This window comes from Equus quagga, chromosome 15 (assembly GCF_021613505.1).
Source record: "Equus quagga isolate Etosha38 chromosome 15, UCLA_HA_Equagga_1.0, whole genome shotgun sequence".
Classification (NCBI taxonomy): domain Eukaryota; kingdom Metazoa; phylum Chordata; class Mammalia; order Perissodactyla; family Equidae; genus Equus; species Equus quagga.
The window spans coordinates 70495368-70512639 of record NC_060281.1 but is presented as its reverse complement, the minus strand read 5'-3'; the positions used below and the strand labels follow the sequence as shown (position 1 = coordinate 70512639).

The 17272-nt window shown below is 59.6% G+C and overlaps 1 protein-coding gene across 3 annotated transcripts in view; it reads left to right on the top strand.

The window, feature by feature from the left end:
* HIP1R (huntingtin interacting protein 1 related) overlaps positions 1 to 15604 on the top strand; it is a 29059-nt gene extending 13455 nt beyond the window's left edge. The window contains exons 2-33 of one of the 3 annotated variants that reach the window (XR_006885356.1): positions 448 to 511; positions 1053 to 1195; positions 1532 to 1588; positions 2774 to 2854; positions 3229 to 3305; positions 3646 to 3707; positions 5832 to 5972; positions 6714 to 6771; positions 6896 to 6971; positions 7139 to 7279; positions 7408 to 7469; positions 7700 to 7772; positions 7882 to 8065; positions 8188 to 8276; positions 8372 to 8488; positions 8594 to 8695; positions 9017 to 9211; positions 10249 to 10396; positions 10502 to 10588; positions 10970 to 11077; positions 11243 to 11379; positions 11648 to 11758; positions 12092 to 12150; positions 12421 to 12451; positions 12535 to 12597; positions 12952 to 13052; positions 13175 to 13280; positions 13424 to 13547; positions 13623 to 13684; positions 13787 to 13993; positions 14271 to 14441; positions 14567 to 15604. Coding sequence is in view for 2 of the 3 variants with exons in the window: in XM_046640476.1 (XP_046496432.1) it covers positions 448 to 511; positions 1053 to 1195; positions 1532 to 1588; positions 2774 to 2854; positions 3229 to 3305; positions 3646 to 3707; positions 5832 to 5972; positions 6714 to 6771; positions 6896 to 6971; positions 7139 to 7279; positions 7408 to 7469; positions 7700 to 7772; positions 7882 to 8065; positions 8188 to 8276; positions 8372 to 8488; positions 8594 to 8695; positions 9017 to 9211; positions 10249 to 10396; positions 10502 to 10588; positions 10970 to 11077; positions 11243 to 11379; positions 11648 to 11758; positions 12092 to 12150; positions 12421 to 12451; positions 12535 to 12597; positions 12952 to 13052; positions 13175 to 13280; positions 13424 to 13547; positions 13623 to 13684; positions 13787 to 13993; positions 14271 to 14318 (3114 nt within the window). In the remaining variant the exon portion in view is untranslated. Of the gene's footprint in view, positions 1 to 447; positions 512 to 1052; positions 1196 to 1531; positions 1589 to 2773; positions 2855 to 3228; positions 3306 to 3645; positions 3708 to 5831; positions 5973 to 6713; positions 6772 to 6895; positions 6972 to 7138; positions 7280 to 7407; positions 7470 to 7699; positions 7773 to 7881; positions 8066 to 8187; positions 8277 to 8371; positions 8489 to 8593; positions 8696 to 9016; positions 9212 to 10248; positions 10397 to 10501; positions 10589 to 10969; positions 11078 to 11242; positions 11380 to 11647; positions 11759 to 12091; positions 12151 to 12420; positions 12452 to 12534; positions 12598 to 12951; positions 13067 to 13174; positions 13281 to 13423; positions 13548 to 13622; positions 13685 to 13786; positions 13994 to 14270 lie in introns of those variants that run through there. The other 2 variants (XM_046640476.1, XM_046640477.1) reach the window with 2 other exon arrangements.
* The last annotated feature ends 1668 nt before the right edge of the window (positions 15605 to 17272 follow it).

The window sequence follows — 17272 nt, the reverse complement described above, 5'->3', positions numbered from 1 at the left end:
AGGATGACGCACAGCTCTTCAAGGTGGGCCGTGAGGGCTCAGGTCCCAGAGGAGGGACGGAATGGAGGAGGCCAGGTTGTGCCGTGACTGGCCGCTCCCCTGGGGCCCAGAGGGCCTCACCTCCTGGGGACAGCTAAACGCATGTAGGGTTCAGACCAGAGGTAGTCTCCTGCAGCCACAGCCAGCCTCCTCCTTATTCCCCAGACCCTGGAGGCTCTCGGTGGCTTTGTGGCTTCGGGTGTTAGCTGTAGTTTGAACTGCACATATCGAGTGAAAGAAAAGTCTTCAGACGTCTGGTTTGCTTAGGTTGAGAGAATTTCTCTACACTCGCCTTGAACTGGAGAATCCATCCTGTCTGCATGTTGCCCTTTCCCCCTGTGAGGCGTTCTCCCCCAGGGAAGCCTGCCCAGCGGGTGTGTGAACTCCCCCTCCTCTGTTCCTTCACAGGCCATCAGCATCAGCAAAGCCATCAACACCCAGGAGGCCCCCGTGAAGGAGAAGCATGCCCGGCGTATCCTTCCCTGCCTCCAAATGGCCCTCCATCTCTCTGGGCTCCTGGGGGCAGGCGGGGAGGCTGGGAGGCTCTGAGGAGGACCTGGGCCTCCCCGGCATGGCCTCTGAACGTGGATTTGGTGGGAGTGAGTTATGGGGGCAGTGTGGCTGTGCAGATGGCCACCAGCGCTTTGTGAAGTCTGCCCTCACTGAGGAGGGAGGCCCATGTCCTCGTGTGGCCTTGGACCAGCTGGGCCTCCCGTCTTGCTCAGCTCCTCAGACTCTGAATCCCATCTCAGGAGCACCATCTATGGTCTTAGGCTGTTGGGCCCAGTTGAATTCGTGGGGCATGATGTTGCCCTGTTTCATGCCCTTCGCTAAAGACCATAGCTCTCAGTGAACTGTGGAAGACATGGAGGGAGAAGGATGTGGGGAGAAGGCGCTCAGTGGCTGTGGGGTGAGGGCTGGCCTTCCATGCACGTCTCTGCAGTCACTGAGTGGCCTCTGACCTTCCCCACGCCTGAGTCTCTGCTTCCTGCACTTGGCCTTGACCCTGGTAGGCATCATACTGGGCACTCACCACGAGAAGGGGGCCTTCACCTTCTGGTCCTATGCTATCGGTCTGCCACTTCCCAGCAGCTCCATCCTCAGCTGGAAGTTCTGCCATGTCCTCCACAAGGTCCTTCGAGATGGGCACCCCAATGTAAGTAGCTGTTCACTGGTCCTGGGAGAAGCAAATCTGTTCCAGCCACCTTGTGCTTCCCAGAGCAGTGGGAGGCCTGGGAGCCTGGGCCCTCCATCTGCTGCTGCCTGAGCAGGCCAGTGCCCCAGGGAGGCAGAGCAGCGTCCCTTTGAAATGAGACTGTCCCTGCGTCTGTCTGCCTCAGCTCGGGGCTGGCCCACCCTGCCTGATGCCCTCCACCCCATGCCTCCCCGCCCTCGGCGTGCCAGCTAGCGTGGGGAGTAAATGTGTCGGGACTCTGCTCGCAAGCTTCTGGATCCCTCACCCTTCTCCCTTGTCTCCCCTTCCGTGCTGCAGGTGCTGCACGACTGCCAGCGCTATCGGAGCAACATTCGGGAGATTGGAGATCTGTGGGTAGGTGCGGCCTGAGCACCCTACAGACGGGTACCGTCCAGAAAGTCTAGCCACAGGCCTGCTAGGCATTTGTGTCCCCCAGCGCACGGGGCTGAGCAAATGGGAGCATCCTGTGACGGGTGTCTTTCTCCTTTCTCTCAGAGCAGAAGTTAGTGATGTTCTTTGGGGCTACAGTGGAGGGAGATGAGCATCAGTAAGTGAAGTTGCAGCCTTGCTTCTAGGGCCCAGTACAGGAGGTTCCAAACGCAGAGCTCACGGGCCCTCCGGCTCCAAAAGTCACCAGCCTTCAGTCCCTGTGGGTTGGGAAATGTGGCAACACCCAACCCCAAGTCCAGGCATCTCACAGTGGTGCTTAGAGCCCAGGTGAAGGCTGCAGACTCCTGGGCCCCTCAGACCAGCTGCTTTAGAATCTCGGGATTGGAAGTCTGCATTTTCAGAGGGCTCCCCAGAAGATTCTTACCCACAGTAAAGGTGGAACCCCAGAGCCTGTGTTCTAGAGCCCCTCCCAGACCCTCAGGAATTGGAGGCATCCTCTAGGTGGAAAGAGGGCCTCAGGCCTTATTTGTCTGCTAAAACTGCTGGGGCCGACTGGCCGGGCAGGAACAGGGCGGCCTCTGGGAACTGACCTGGCCTGCAGAAGGCGGCGCATGACCCAGAACTGCTGTGTTTTTCGCATGCCCTTTGAAGTGAGGAAAACAGTGCCGTGGTGCCATTTGCAGATGCAGGCCCAGCTGGCATGGCCACAGGAGACGTGGTGTTTGGAGATGACAGAGGAGGCAGCTGGGAGGATGTGTACACACGCCTGTTGGAATGTGCCTCCCTGGCTGCCACCAGCATTTTAATAAAGTATCCCAATCAGAGTTGGCCTGTTGCCCTGGACAAAGTGCTCTTGTCACAAGAGTTTCCTTGGCAAGAATGACAAGGAGGAAGGTTGAAAAAGAGCTATAGACTAGGAGGGAGATTGGAGGGGGCCCTTAGGAATGAAGAGGTAGCCGCCTCTGGCGAGTTGAGCAATATTTGTTGGTGAAGAAGTGACTGAGTGGGTGGGTGAAGGAATGAGGTTCAGCTTGTGGCCTCGCATCTTCCCGCCTCGGCTTCCTTGTCTGCCCTGAGCGTGCCCGGGTCCTGTAGGATAGCTGGGCGTGTTCACGGGCAGCCGCCTTACCCTGGGCTCCTCCTCCACAGGGGCATCTGCATGACCGATATGGACAACTGGTGAACGTTTACACCAAACTCTTGCTGACCAAAATCTCCTTCCACCTCAAGGTAGTTTCCCCGGGAGAGCCGTGGGGCTGCAGGGACCCTGGGCTCTTCCCTCTGTCATGCTGTAGGACAGAGAGGAGCACAGGATCTGTTCTGTCCCAACCTTGGCTCAAGGAGAACAAGGGATGCCAAGGCGTCAGGAGAGTCACAACACCTCGAGGCCTTTCCCTGGGATGTTGGGGGTGGTCTCAGCCTTGCCCTAGGCTCCCAGCAGCCTCTCTGGTCCCTCCCAGCCCCTCCTCAGCCAGCACCCAGGGCAGTTGGTGGCTTCACAGGCTGGGGGCGTCTCTGGCCTCTTCCCCTCCCTCAAAAGCTAGAACCAGTTCTGGGCCAGGGCCAACATGGGCTGCACTTGAGTGGGGGTGTCCTCTCTGCAGCACCCCCAGTTTCCTGCGGGCCTGGAGGTGACAGACGAGGTGTTGGAAAAGGCAGCTGGGACGGACGTCAACAATATGTGAGTCCCTCAGGATGGTGGAGTGGCCTGGCCCAGGCTCCCTTCTCCTCCCTCAGTCTCCCTGTTTGTTCCTAAAGTCTTCCACACCCAGGTGCTCACGTGGGGCTGGTGCTGTCTGTGACTCTCGGGGGCTGAAAGTCATGTTCCCAGGAGATGAGGCCAGAGTTAAAGGGATGGGGTTCTTTGGAGTCAGGCATTTTTGGCTGAAGGATTGTTGTCCTGTGCAAGGGCGTTCTGATGAACTGTGCTCCCTCCTCCTGCCTCGGAGAGTGGGGGAGTCTTGCAGGGGCGTGCCCCCCACCCCTGCCTCTCATCACTCCCCTCCTCCTTTCCCCTGTAGCTTCCAGCTCACCGTGGAGATGTTCGATTACATGGACTGTGAGCTGAAGCTTTCTGAATCAGGTGAGCCGAACGAGCAGATCCAGGTCCTGAGTGCAATTCCTCAGGACCCAGGGTTGGGGTGGCTGTTAGCCATACTGACTTCCCAGTCTTGAATGTCCACCCCCTGGGAGTCCATGTCCCTGCCAGGAATAGGAAACATGGCCTCCAGGTGCCCCCAAAGCACGGGCGAGACGCCTGCCTACCCCTGCAGGATGCCAGGCCCCGGTGGTGTGTGCAGGACATGGTCTTGCCGGGCCTTCCACTGACTGAACCCACTCTGTTGGCCCCAAGGCAGGGAGAGTGCAGGGCAGGGGCCGCTGGGAGCCGCCTCTTCAGGGCCCTGACCTGAGCTGGTTTGGGTCCTCTTGCCCATTTTCTGCTGTAAAAGGCCTCTGAGTCATGTTGGACTTCCCAACTGGGAACTAGCAGCCGTTGGACAGGAAATCTCAGAGGGCTCCCCCTCCTGGGGCCACAGAGGTGATTATTTTGGGTGGCAGCTTCAGAACAACTTGTGGGTGACTCAGCGCTCTCCACAAGACGGCGAGAAGTAAATGCCTTTTAAGGGAAAATCAGGAGTTGGAAAGGTGGGTCTGGGCAGCTTCCTGGTGTTCCCGGGTCTGGCCTCCCAGGCTGGGCGAGTCCAGCGGGCAGCTCAGACCTAAACTCTCTGTGCCCTGGAAGGCCTGCCCAGGACCCGGCCTGGGGAGCCAAGGGCAGGTGTCCAGGGCCATGGCTGTGGGTTCTGTGTCCTCGCAGAGACGTGCCAGGCGGAGCCAAGTACTACTGTCCCCACCCCGTGCTGCTCTCAGCCTGGGGACGACTGGGCCGAGTGTGGGGAGGCAGTGGTCCCCAGGAGGGAGGGTGGAGAAAACCACAGGCGGGCACCCCACTCCTGGGAACACTGACGTCTCGCTGAAGCACAGAGAAGGGGCACACAGGTTGTCCCACGTGCCAGCATCTCCCTGGAGAAACGGTGCAGGGGGTTTCCCACCGCTGGGTTTTAACAGCCAAAAAAAGGGAAACACCATCAGTGCCCCCTAGTGGAGAAATGGCTGCAGCACACTGTGCGCTTGGGGTAGGAAGTGGAGAGAGATGCATCTGTATCTGCTCTGACAGGGGAAGAGCTAGAAAACGTTCTGCAGAGCGAAATAAAGCCCATTGCAGAACAATATTTACCCACGTGTTTAAAACTCAGCAGTACTCTGTGATTTAATTTTTTATAAGGAAAATGTACTTAACATTTAGCTAAAGAGTAATTTTTTAAAAGATGAGGGACAGCACTTAGCTCTTTCCTTCTTGTCCCTTCCTTCCTGGGGATTCTCATGTCACCGTGGAGGTTTGCAAATGGTCCCACCCCAGGCCAGGTAAGAGTAGGACCCCAGGGCTTGGAGCCCACTGTTCTGGAACTGTGTGCTGGTGTCTGTCCCGTGTGGGTGCCCTGGAGGCTCCCCTACCCTGGCGTGCTGCCTGTTCATGGTCATTTCTCTCTCTGCCCCAGAGAAGAGGCCACCCGGGGAGGCAGCCTCATGTTTGTCCCTGTCCCCCCTGCTCGGTCAGTCTGATGAAAGGCTTGATTGTCAGGGGCAGGGAGATTGACCCCAGGTGCAAGTAGGGTCTTAGGGTCCTTTGGGATTTGCAAAGCTGAGTCCTGACCCTGCTGTGGTGTGACTGACCAAGCCAGGGCCTGTCCCCATGTCTATAAAGGAGGCATTTGGGCTCCCCAGCCTTAGGCTCCCTAAGATGGAGAGTGAGCTTGAGGCCCACAGGTACAGGACTGTCTAAGTCACCCTTGTCTGGGGCCCACCACGTGGAGGGTCTGGAAACCCTGGCCGAGGTGAGCTGGATTTCATTTGCCCTGACCTCGCTGTCACCTAGTTCACAGGAGCACTGGACCTCCGTCTGGGGCAGCCACAGCACATGGGTTCCCATTCTAGCAGTTGGAGCATGTTGGGGGACCCAGGATAGAGTCCCACTGCCCAGCTGGGAGCAGTAAAGCCTGTTACTACCCAGTAGTAAAGCTGCCCCATCTTCAGACCCACCTCCCAGGGTTGCTGTGATGGTGCCATTCGCATCATGGCTGTCACCAACGCTGGTACCTGTGGGGTCCCGCACTCATGCTCCTTCTCCCGCCTCTCTTTTGTGCAGTTTTTCGGCAGCTCAACACAGCCATCGCTGTGTCTCAGATGTCCTCAGGCCAGTGCCGCCTGGCCCCCCTCATCCAGGTCATCCAGGACTGCAGCCACCTCTACCACTACACGGTCAAGCTCCTGTTCAAGCTGCACTCCTGTGAGTCCCCCAGCCCTCCTGCTGCCAGCCGCGGGCCCCCAAGGCTCAGCTGAAGCCCCAAAGGGCTGTGTTTATGTAGCTTATGTTGATCAGCATGTACTGTTATCAGAAATGAAAATCAAGAAATTAGTTAAAAGTAGCCAATAATAAGCTCATTATCCATTAACACAAATAACATACTTGTTATGAAAAATCACTATTTTCCAAAACGAAAAAAGACTTAGTGAGAAGAGTGGCCTAGTTTTACGTGTCTCTGGCTCTCTTGAATGAGCGGGCAGCCGGCCTCTCACCTGCTTCCCTGCTCCGTCTGTGTGGACCCGCTGGACCCTCTGAAAGGGTCTTGTCCCCAGACCCACTTAGAGAACTGCTGGCCTAGGGTTTGTGAGCTATTCAGACATTCGCCCAGGGCAGATGCAGGTCTGAAAGTGACTTCATGGGGCGCCCCAGGGCCAGGCATGCGCTTGGTTTGCAGTGGTTGCGGGATGTCCTTCCTACTCACCATTTCCTTTTCTCCCCTCACTTGGAAAGTCGAGAGCTAACCCCTCAACTCGGGTCTCATCCCACCCTTCTCCCCACGGGTGGGAGGGACCCAGTGGTGGATGATGGTGATCTCTCTGATCTATGATGGTTTCTAGAACGTGGAAGAACAGGGAGGGGAGAGGAAGGGAGTGAATGTGCAGTCTTCCTAAGCCACAGAGCAGTGAGCAGAGAGGAAGTCCGTTAAACCTGTACCGCCCGCAGGTCTCCCGGCAGACACCCTGCAAGGCCACAGGGACCGGTTCCACGAGCAGTTTCACAGGTACCAGCCTGGGCAGCGCTGAGGCCCGGCCGGGAAGACACTCCGTGGCTCCCAGCCACGTGTGCTGGGGCTGCCCAGCCGGAGCCCGGCTCCTCAGTGACCTCCCCCTGTCCATCCCCTGCAGCCTCAGAAACTTCTTCCGCAGAGCCTCGGACATGCTCTACTTCAAGCGGCTCATCCAGATCCCCCGGCTGCCCGAGGTGCCTGCCGCCGGCCGAGCTGCAGCCCTTGTTCCTGCCCTGGGCTCTGGGCGCTTTGAGGATTCCGGGCGCCCAGCAGGGACCCCACGTGGGCTCTGGGGATGGTGGAAGGAGGGCTGCCTGTAGGGGAGGGGACGCTGAGCAGCTCCCACCCGCTGCCCCTGTAGGGACCTCCCAACTTCCTGCGGGCCTCGGCACTGGCCGAGCACATCAAGCCTGTGGTGGTGATCCCTGAGGAGGCCCCCGAGGACGAGGAGCCCGAGACCCTCATCGAGATCAGCACAGGGCCCCCGGCCGGGGAGCCAGTGGTGAGCTGCCCCCATTCCCACGTGGGGTGTCGGGGAGGGGTCTGGCTCCCTCCCTCTGCTCCCTCCTGCTCCTGGCCTGGAGGGCCCAGGGGAGTCAGGGTAGGGGTCACCATGCTTTGCTATGGCAGGTGGTGGCTGACCTCTTTGAGCAGACATTTGGACCCCCCAATGGCTCAGTGAAGGATGACAGGTGAGGGCCTGGGGAGCTGACTGCTATTGCGGGGGCTGGAAATGGCTTCACAGAGCTGTGGTCAGGAAAGCGCACAGGTTGGGGACACAACTTGAGATACCCAAATCCCGAGGGGCCGCTGATGAGAACACCAGTTCCCGTGCCCGGGTCTTCTGATTTTCCTGGTTGACTGAACTTGAACACCAGGACTGTGTGGGTCTCAGAAAACTGCCCTCCTGACCTCTCCTCAGGGACCTCCAGATCGAGACTTTGAAAAGAGAGGTAGAGACGCTCCGTGCCGAGCTGGACAAGATCAAGCTGGAGGTGAGGGGCATGGGCGGAGGTCGGGCCTGGGGCTGTGGGGCTGCCCCCACCACCAGCCAGGCCAAGCAGGGCCCCCACGCCCACCCCCACACCCGTCCTGCCGCTGCAGGCTCAGCGGTACATCTCGCAGCTGAAGGGCCAGGTGAACACGCTGGAGGCTGAGCTGGAGGAGCAGCGGAAGCAGAAGCAAAAGGCTCTGGTGGACAACGAGCAGCTCCGCCATGAGCTGGCCCAGCTGAGGGCCGCCCAGCTGGAGGGCGAGCGGAACCAGGGCCTGCGCGAGGAGGCTGAGAGTGCGTGGGCCCGGCCGGGGCGGGCGTGTCCCCACGTGAGCGCCGCGTCCCGAGGTGTGGGCGCCGGGCTGCTGGGGGTCTCTGCCATGTTTGGGGATCACGGCTTGGCCTCTCACCTGCAGAGAAGGCCAGCGCTACGGAGGCGCGCTACAACAAGCTGAAGGAAAAGCACAGCGAGCTCATCAACACGCACGCCGAGCTGCTCAGGAAGGTAGGCTCCAGGCCAGCCCTGTGGAGGCAGAGCTGGCCCGGAGGAGGGGAGTCCCCAGTGGTGGCAGAGCATGAGCCTATCCCCCGCCTGTGCAGAACGCAGACACAGCCAAGCAGCTGACAGTGACACAGCAGAGCCAGGAGGAGGTGGCGCGAGTGAAGGAGCAGTTGGCCTTCCAGATGGAGCAGGTGAAACGGGAGTCCGAGATGAAGGTGCGTCCCCTGTGTGCACAGGGCCCCAACCTCGTCAGTCTCAGCAGCCCCGCTCTGGAGTCCCTGGCAGCCCTACTGCCTCCGTGACACACTGTCCTGTTCCAGCTGGAGGAGCAGAGTGACCAGCTAGAGAAGCTCAAGAGGGAGCTGGAGGCCAAGGCTGGGGAGCTGGTGCACGTGCAGGAGGCCCTGAGCCGCACAGAGCAGGTGTGGTGGCTGCTGGGCAGCGTGGCCTCCCAGGATCGGATGGGATAGAAATTAGGGACCTCTTTCCTGTGAACTGGGCCATGCCTAGATGCCACTAGGTTGGCTCAGAGGGGCCCTTGGCAGTCCTGGGGTGTTGCTCTGACCCAGCCCTAGGGGGGATACACAGGAAACAGGACCTGGCCCTGGCCCTCAGGAACCTCTCAGCCTGAGAGCAGGGGATAGTGAAGACATGGCCCTAAGGAATTGTCTGTCAATTTGCGGGGGGGATGCGGGGGTGGGCAGGGCCCCTGGAAGCCTTGCTCACATGCCAGGTGTTAACAGAGCGGGTCAGAGCTGAGCTCGAGGCTGGACACGCTGAGTGCAGAGAAGGACACGCTGAGCAGCGCCATGCGGCAGCGGGAGGCTGACCTGCTGGCAGCCCAGAACCTGGTGCGGGAGAAGGAGGAGGCGCTGAGCCAGGAGCAACAGCGAAACTCCCAGGAGAGGGGCGAGCTGCAGGGGCGGCTGGCGGACAAGGTAGCGGTCCCCCCACCCTGTATAACAGCTAGATTGAGATAGAATTCACATACCACACAGCTGACTCGTTTAGAGGGTACAAATCAGTGGTTCTTAATATGTGCACAGGACTGTACAAGCATCCACCTTGTACTTCCAGAACATTTTCACCACTCCAGAAAGAACCCCTTATCCAATGAGCAGTTAGTCCCCATTCTCCCTTCACAGTCCCCACCACCAGCCCCTGGCAACCACTAATCTCCTTCCTGTCTCTCTGGATTTACCTATTCTGGACATTTCATGTAAATGGAATCACACAATATGACTGGCTCCTTTCACTCTACATGTTCCCAAGGTTCATCCATGTGTCAGTACTTCCTTCCTTTGCATGGCCCAGTAATATTCCGTTGTATGGATAGACCACATTTTGTTAATCCATTCTTCAGTTGATGGAGGTTTGGGTGGTTTCCACTTTTTGGTTATTGTGAATGCTGCTGCTTGAACATGTGCGTACAAGATTTTGTGTGAACGTGTGTTTGCATTTCTCTTGGATATATACCTATGAGTGAAATTGCTGGATCATATGGTAATTCTGTGTTTAACTTTTGAGGAACTGCCAAAGTGTTTTCCAAAGTGGCTGTGCCATTTTGCAGTCTTACGAGGAATGTATGAGGGTGCCAGTTTCCCTACATCCTTGCTAACGCTTGTTACCATCTCTTTTTTATTTTAGCCGTCCTAGTAGATGTGAAGTGGTGGCTCACTGTGGTTCTGATTTGCATTTCTCTAATGGCTAATGATGCTGAGCATCTTTTTACATGTTCACTGCCACTCATATATTTTTGCAGAAATGTCTGTTCAGATCCTTTGCCTATTTTTAATTAGGTTGTCTTTTATTACTGTGCTGTCCACTCCACTCTTGAGGGAGCAGCCCAAGCACTGGGTGGAGTGGGGCCTCTCCTCAGACCCCTGTCCCCAGCGAGGGTCTCACCTGGGTCGTTCCTGCTTGGCTGGCTGTCCCTGAGGCAGGATCTCTAATTTGCTTCTCCCTCTCCCACCAGGAGTCTCAGGAGCAGGGGCTACGGCAGAGGCTCCTGGATGAGCAGTTTGCGGTGCTCCGGGGCACTGCCGCTGAGGCCGAGCGCATCCTGCAGGACGCTGTGAGCAAGCTGGATGACCCCCTGCACCTGCGCTGCACCAGCTCCCCGGGTAGGGCTGCTGGTGCAGGCACTCGCCCGCCCTGAGGGAAGCAGGCGGGAGGGTGAGGGGGCCTCAGGCCAGGCACCCCCTCACCGCTGCTCCCTGTGCTTGCAGACTACCTGGTGAGCAGGGCCCAGGCGGCCCTGGAGGCTGTGAGTGCCCTGGAGAAGGGCCACACCCTGTACCTGGCCTCCAGATCAGGTGAGAGCAGAGGGGGACTGGACTGGGACAGGACTGAGGTCACCAGCAGTGGTGTGCTGGTTCCATTGGCCATTGCTGCCTCCTTCCTTGCAGGGGGTTTCCCACAACAGGCCCCTCTCCAGGAAGCTGAGCAGGTGCCCCCAGGAGCCCCGCCCTATGAGCCTGGGGTCACACAGACCTGGATTTGGCTCCTGCCCTGCTGCTTTCCAGCTGCATGACCTTGGCCTAGCACCTTCTCCCCTTCAGGCCCTCCCCTCCTCGTCTGCAAACTGGGGTTCAGGTGTCTGTCTTGGGCTTGCTGGGCAGCCTGTTGTGAGGCGTCAGCCAGGCCTTGCTCCATGGCAGCAGCGTTAGGCTTCCGTTGTTTTCCTCCCCTCACAGATGCCTCTGCCCTGGTGGGAGCCCTGACCCAGTTCTCCCACCTGACTGCCGACACCATCGTCAATGGCGGTGCCACCTCCCACCTGGCCCCCACTGACCCTGCTGACCGTAAGTGGGCCTCAGGCTTGTGTCTCATGGGGTCCTCATGGTGGACCAGGGAAAGATGGGGGCCTGCAGACAGGTCCTGGCGTCAGATCCTGGGCTGGGGTCTGTGTGTGGGAGCTTCTTCCAGGGTCCTTGGGCACGGGCCCCCTCACATCTCTCTTGCCCCAGGCCTGATCGACACCTGCCGGGAGTGCGGGGCCCGGGCCCTGGAGCTTGTGAGGCAGCTGCAGGATCAGCAGGCTCTGCAGCAGGCCCAGCCCGGCCTGGTGCGGAACCCCCTGCAGGGCATCCTTCAGCTGGGCCAGGTGAGGTGTGCAGCCACGACACTGAGCGTGGGCCGGGGTCTGGAGCCAGGGCAATGGGCTGGGGTGGGGCTTGGGTCCCCGACTTCTCTGCACCTTTCTCCACTATGGCTGAACAGGGGCTCGTGTGCAGAGCCTGCATCTTCAGGACATGGGGCAGGGACAGAGCATCCCCCCAGAGCACTGCTGCCCACCCGTCTCCCAGGCCCCCGGTGGGGTTGCTAGGGGTCGAACCCACACTGTCTGACTCCTGGATGCCCTCCTCCCCCAGGAGCTGAAGCCCAAGAGCCTGGATGTGCGTCAGGAGGAGCTGGGGGCCATGGTGGACAAGGAAATGGCAGCTACATCCGCAGCCATTGAAGACGCTGTGCAGAGGATCGAGGTGAGGACTGAGGTGCAAGGCGTCCTTCAGTTCCTGCAGGAGCCCTGGGGGCTGGGCTGAGTGCGGGCTGTGCCCACCTCTGCACTTGGTCTTTGTGGAAGGGACAGATGGCCGCTGCAGGTCAGAACTGGCAGGGCAGGCAGGTGGCCCTGGCTTTTCCACCCTGAGCTCTGCCCTCTCCTCACCAGCTCAGTGGCTGTTCTCAGGGGCTGGTACTGTGCCAGTGTTCCCTTTCCCCAGCACTGCCCCCTCTCATGCTGCCCCCCTCTCGCGCTGCCCCCTTCTCGCGCTGCCCTTCTTGCAGCCTGCTCACAATGCTGTCATTGGGCGTAGGACATGATGAACCAGGCCCGCCACGCCAGCTCCGGAGTAAAGTTGGAGGTGAATGAGAGGTGAGCCTCCCTTCTGCCCCCCAGTACATTACGAGACAGGTTCTCCACGGCCCTCCTAGATCCATCGGGGTTCTGCCCTCCTGCTTGCTTCGTTCTCTGGAAAGAAGGGCTGGAACAAGCAGAGCTGGACCCACCCTGCAGGCCCACCCTCTGAGCACCTGCTGTGGCCAGGCCCTGCGATTGTCCACATAGAGGCCAGGCCAGGCTCCCTGCTACCCACCCTCTGTGGTTTATGGGGCCACACTGCAGATCCTTCTCTCTTCCCCCCAGGATCCTCAACTCCTGCACAGACCTGATGAAGGTGAGTGGCTGAGTGAGACACCAGGACAGGCTCTGTACCTGGGAGGGCTGCTCCGAGAGTGATATGTGTCTTGGTCTTGGCAGGCCATTCGGCTCCTGGTGACAACGTCCACCAGCCTGCAGAAGGAAATTGTGGAGAGTGGCAGGGTGAGCTGAACCACCTGCTGGTCTGAGAGGCCGTCCCTGGCTGGGCGAGTGCCAAGCAGGCCACACAGCTGGGCCAGCGAGGGACAGATTCCTGAAAGGGCCATGACCCAAGAACACTCCAACCTGTGGCTGAAGCCGACCACAGGGCTCCTTTGGGCGTGAGACTCCTGAAGTGTACAGAGTGATGAGATGACCCCCCCCAATGCACACCACATGCCCAGAAATCACAGCCAAATCGCCCCACGGCCCAGGGATGCGCCCTTGTGGCTGGGGTGAGGGGAGAGGGCCCTGTGGGGATCCCTTGCCACCTGTGATGTCATTGACTGATCCGCCCTGCCCTCCTTTCACCACTAGGGGGCAGCCACACAGCAGGAGTTTTACGCGAAGAACTCGCGGTGGACGGAAGGCCTCATCTCTGCCTCCAAGGCGGTGGGCTGGGGAGCCACGCAGCTGGTGTATGTCACCCCAGGTGGGGGGGGCAGCAGGGTCTGTGGTGCTCACGTTGTGGGGAGGAGCGTAGGGGTGGCCGGCTGTCCATGAGGTCAGAGACCCAGGCCCTGCCCGGCTCCATCCCCAGGGAGTCAGCTGACAAAGTGGTGCTTCACACGGGCAAGTATGAAGAGCTCATCGTCTGCTCCCACGAGATTGCAGCCAGCACAGCCCAGCTGGTGGCAGCCTCCAAGGTGAGGCTCCGTGCTCAGCCTTGCCTTGCCTCGCCTCGGGTTACTCAACTCCTGGCCGTGGTGGATATGCCACACGTGGAGGGGAGACCATGGGATGGAGGGCGAGCCCAGCAGGCCCCCTGACTCACCCCCATGCTCCCCAGGTGAAGGCTGACAAGCACAGCCCCCACCTGAGTCGCCTACAGGAGTGCTCCCGCACTGTCAATGAGATGGCCGCCAATGTGGTGGCTTCTACCAAGTCAGGCCAGGAGCAGATCGAAGAGAGAGGCAAGTGGTGGGGCCCTGGTAGTGGCTGGGTTGGGAGTGAGTGCCCAGACACTTACGCCCTCTCTCTGGCCACAGACACCATGGACTTCTCTGGCCTGTCACTCATCAAGCTGAAGAAGCAGGAGATGGAGACCCAGGTAGGGTGCCTCTCTTGGGTGCATGGCTGGCCTCTGGGCCTGTCCGTCTCTGAGGGCTGAGCTCTGAGAAGGGCCACGCTGAGTGGGGTTGTGGGTCTGCAGGTGCGAGTCTTGGAGCTGGAGAAGACGCTGGAGGCAGAGCGTGTGCGGCTGGGGGAGCTACGGAAGCAGCACTATGTGCTAGCCGGGGTGGTGGGGACGCCTGGCGAAGAGGAGCCTGGCCGGCCCAGCCCTGCCCCCCACAGCGGGACCTCCAAGAAGCCACCCCTGGCCCAGAAGCCCAGCGTGGCCCCCAGGCAGGACCACCAGGTGCCAGGCATCAGCGCTGGGGCAGGGAGGGGGTTGATGGGAGGGCGCCTGGGAAGTGCTGTCCTGGCCTCTGCTCCTGGGTCTGTGGGGCACGTGGCCATGGGAGAGTCACAGACCACTGAGAAGCCCCAGCAGGAGCAGAAATGCTGCACCAACAACATGGGGAACACAGCAGGTGGCAGGGCCTTGCTCAAGGGGAAAATGCAGGGGCCAGGAGAGGTGGGGTGTATGGGGGCCTGGCCATGTCCACTGAGCCCCTCACCTTTGACCCCTGCAGCTCGACAAAAAGGATGGCATCTACCCGGCTCAACTTGTGAACTACTAGGCCCCCAAGGGGTCCAGCAAGGAGGCTGGCGGGCAGGCCTGGGCCTCACATGGCTTCCCTGACTTGGCCGAGGAGCCTCCAAGGGGTCCAGTCGCCGGCCGATGGCACCAGCCCCCACACCAGGTGCCCAAGCCCCCTGCCCCACAGCCCGGATCAGTGTCCCAGAGGCCCACAGCCCTTGCTGAGCCCATGGGATCTGGGCTGACCAGGGTGGTTCTCCTAGACATGCGTCTATTTATCTGCAATAGGAACTGTGAGAACAGCCAGGACCCAGCAGGCCTGAGCCACAACTCTTCACGGAAATACACGGAACATTCTCAGTATTCCGAGTTAGACCTTTTCTGTATGAGTTTGTTTTCAGCACACTGGGAAGCAGGGCCTCCCCTGCCTTTTGGATTCAGGGTCTGAGGTTAGAGATGAACAGAAAGAACAGAGTCCGTGCTAGCTGTAGGGGACGCGAGTAAGACGTCACCTGTTTATGGCCTTGGGGCACTGATTCCATGGAGACGGGACGCGGTGCGACCTCAGGCAAAGCAGGATGTTCCAGAGCAGGCTGGGGGCATCCCCCCTTCCTCCCTACCTCGCTCTGGGGCACCAGCGATGAGAGTGCGGAGGGGGAGGGCGAACGCTGGATGAGTCCCTTGTCCAGAGGGAGGGGCAGAGTCCGTGCTGCCGCCAGGCAGGCAGGTGCTGTGGCTGCGCACCCAGCCCCGGCGCAGGTGCTGCGTTCACCCCTGGAGTCTCTGTTACCCTTCAAATCTGTGGTGATTCTCCCGTTTCGTGTTTTTCGTGCCCCTGCCCTGGTGACCCAGTTCTTCCTGCTCCCCATTGCCCCCTCCTCCCCCACGGTGATTTCTAGCCCTCCTGAAGGTGGGGCCTTGGCCCTGGGCTTCTCCAGCTCAGGTGGAAAAAGCCCAGAAACCAGGAGCTGCCTGCCTCCGAATCAAGGGCTCCTTGTGCTCCACAGGAAGGGGCTGCCCTCAGGGAAGGCCCGCCGCTCTGCCCAACAGCCCTGCCCTAGTCAGAGGATAGAATGCATTCCTTGGGCCCCACCCTCTTTGGGGAGTCAGGGGGGGGGGGGGGCCTGACTGGGAGGACAGGACCAGCTGCTGGGTCGGACGAACCCCCCCACCCGGCCCTTAGCCGTTTGCCTGTGCTCTGGGAAGGCTGCCCGATAGCAGCCACGGTCTGGAGACAGCACAGGAGCCAGCTCTTTTGCTTTGCGTTTATTATTCCCTTGTGTTGATGAGTCAGATTGGCAATAAAACGCACTTTGACTGTTGTCATCACTGCCCCACAGTGAGGGGCTGGGTCTGGGCTGTTCATTTCTCCGGGGCCAGGACACTGGGTAGGAACCACTGAGTTGGACTCTGCAGGGAACAGACTTCTTGCGACCACAGAAAACCTTGCTAGTGCTGCTTCTGGTTCTGCCAAGAAGCGTCCCGGCTCGTCTCTGGGAGGTTTATGTGACTCAAGGTCCTGGGAGGCCTGTATGGTGAGTCGTGGCTTTTCTCTGCCACCCCAAGTCTACCCTCTGAGGCCACCGTGGTTCCCAGCCAGAGGCCCCCGTGCTTCTTGATGCCCCTCCCCTAGCCCTGCTGGAAATCACTTTGGGAAAGGGAGGAATGACCGCTACTTGTGCAGTTGAGAATTTCACATATATGACCTTGTTGGCAGTGACCCTGAATCCTGGCTGCTCTGGACTTGACGGTTGTGGCCACACACACTCTCTCTCTTTATTAGGGAACTTAGGTGTCCAGGTTCCCGAGACCGAGCAAGCACCCACTTTCCCCAGGAGCACACTGCTATCCCCTCCCCCGGGAAGGCTCCACACTGGCTTGCTGCGGCCGACGTGCCCTCAGAAACTGCCCTCCCCCCTCCCTCCAGATCACCAGCGTTTGTCGAACAAAAGGACTGTGCAAGTCAGGGGAGAAAGATCAGCTTAGGCGCTCCCACCGAGCTGGCTCCTGCCGTGTGGACTCAGACAAGTGTCCACTCCCTGGCCTCGGCTTCCTGAAGGACGCAGTGGGGCCGCCCGGCGCGGCCTGCCTCCAGGGTGGTTGTGAGAGGCGCTTGGGGGCAGGTGTGACAGTGCTTGGACTGTAGTCTCCACAAACAGGACGGGTGCCGAGATGGAGCAGGCGTCTGGTGCTTGTTTGTTAGGGAAAACAGCTTCAGAAAGTAGACTTCAGAGCAGACGGCTCTCCCCACCAACTGCAAACCAGTGAAAACTGGCCTGAGTTGACTACACTTAACGGAGCCAAGGAAACCTGACTTAAGTCCTCAACGAGCAAACCTTTAACTGGAGACCCCAGAAGAGAAGCCTCGGGGTCTGGTCTTGCCACACCCACCTGCCACTTTAGCTCGGGTCAGGCACTGTCCCTCCCTGGACCTTCCCACGAGCACTGGGGCCGGGAGGGTGAGAGGCTCAGATGAGGCTGGGCTCGTGAGGAGCCATCCTCACCCTCACCTTAGCACCCTCATGCCTGGACTGCAGACCTGGCTCTAAACTTCCTAGCGGCCACTGGGAAGAGAAACGACCAGATAGAGATTGTCTGAAGCAAAAAACAAATGTGATTTCTCAGGAAAAGCTTCCCTCGTCCTGACGGAAAAGCACAGCAGTGTCTCCTGCGCGTCATCACTGACGTGCCGGGTACGCATCCCTCGCGGAGGCAACAGCGATGGGTGAGCTTGTGCAGGGCTGCTCATGCTCCACCGATGTGGGGAGGAAAGTCCCTCCTGGGGCCTCAGGCCCTGACACACAGCTGAACTGAGGGGCAGACCACAGGAGGAAGGGTGCCCCTCAGCCTCGAGAGGGAGGCAGCACCTGGCTTGGTGTGGTGGGGAGGGCAGCCCTTGAAACACCTGTGGGCACGTCCCCAGAGCAAAATGGCAGCCACTGAATTCTATCATTTACTTGAAACAAGCAGAGAACGTCCTAACTGGAGTTTCTA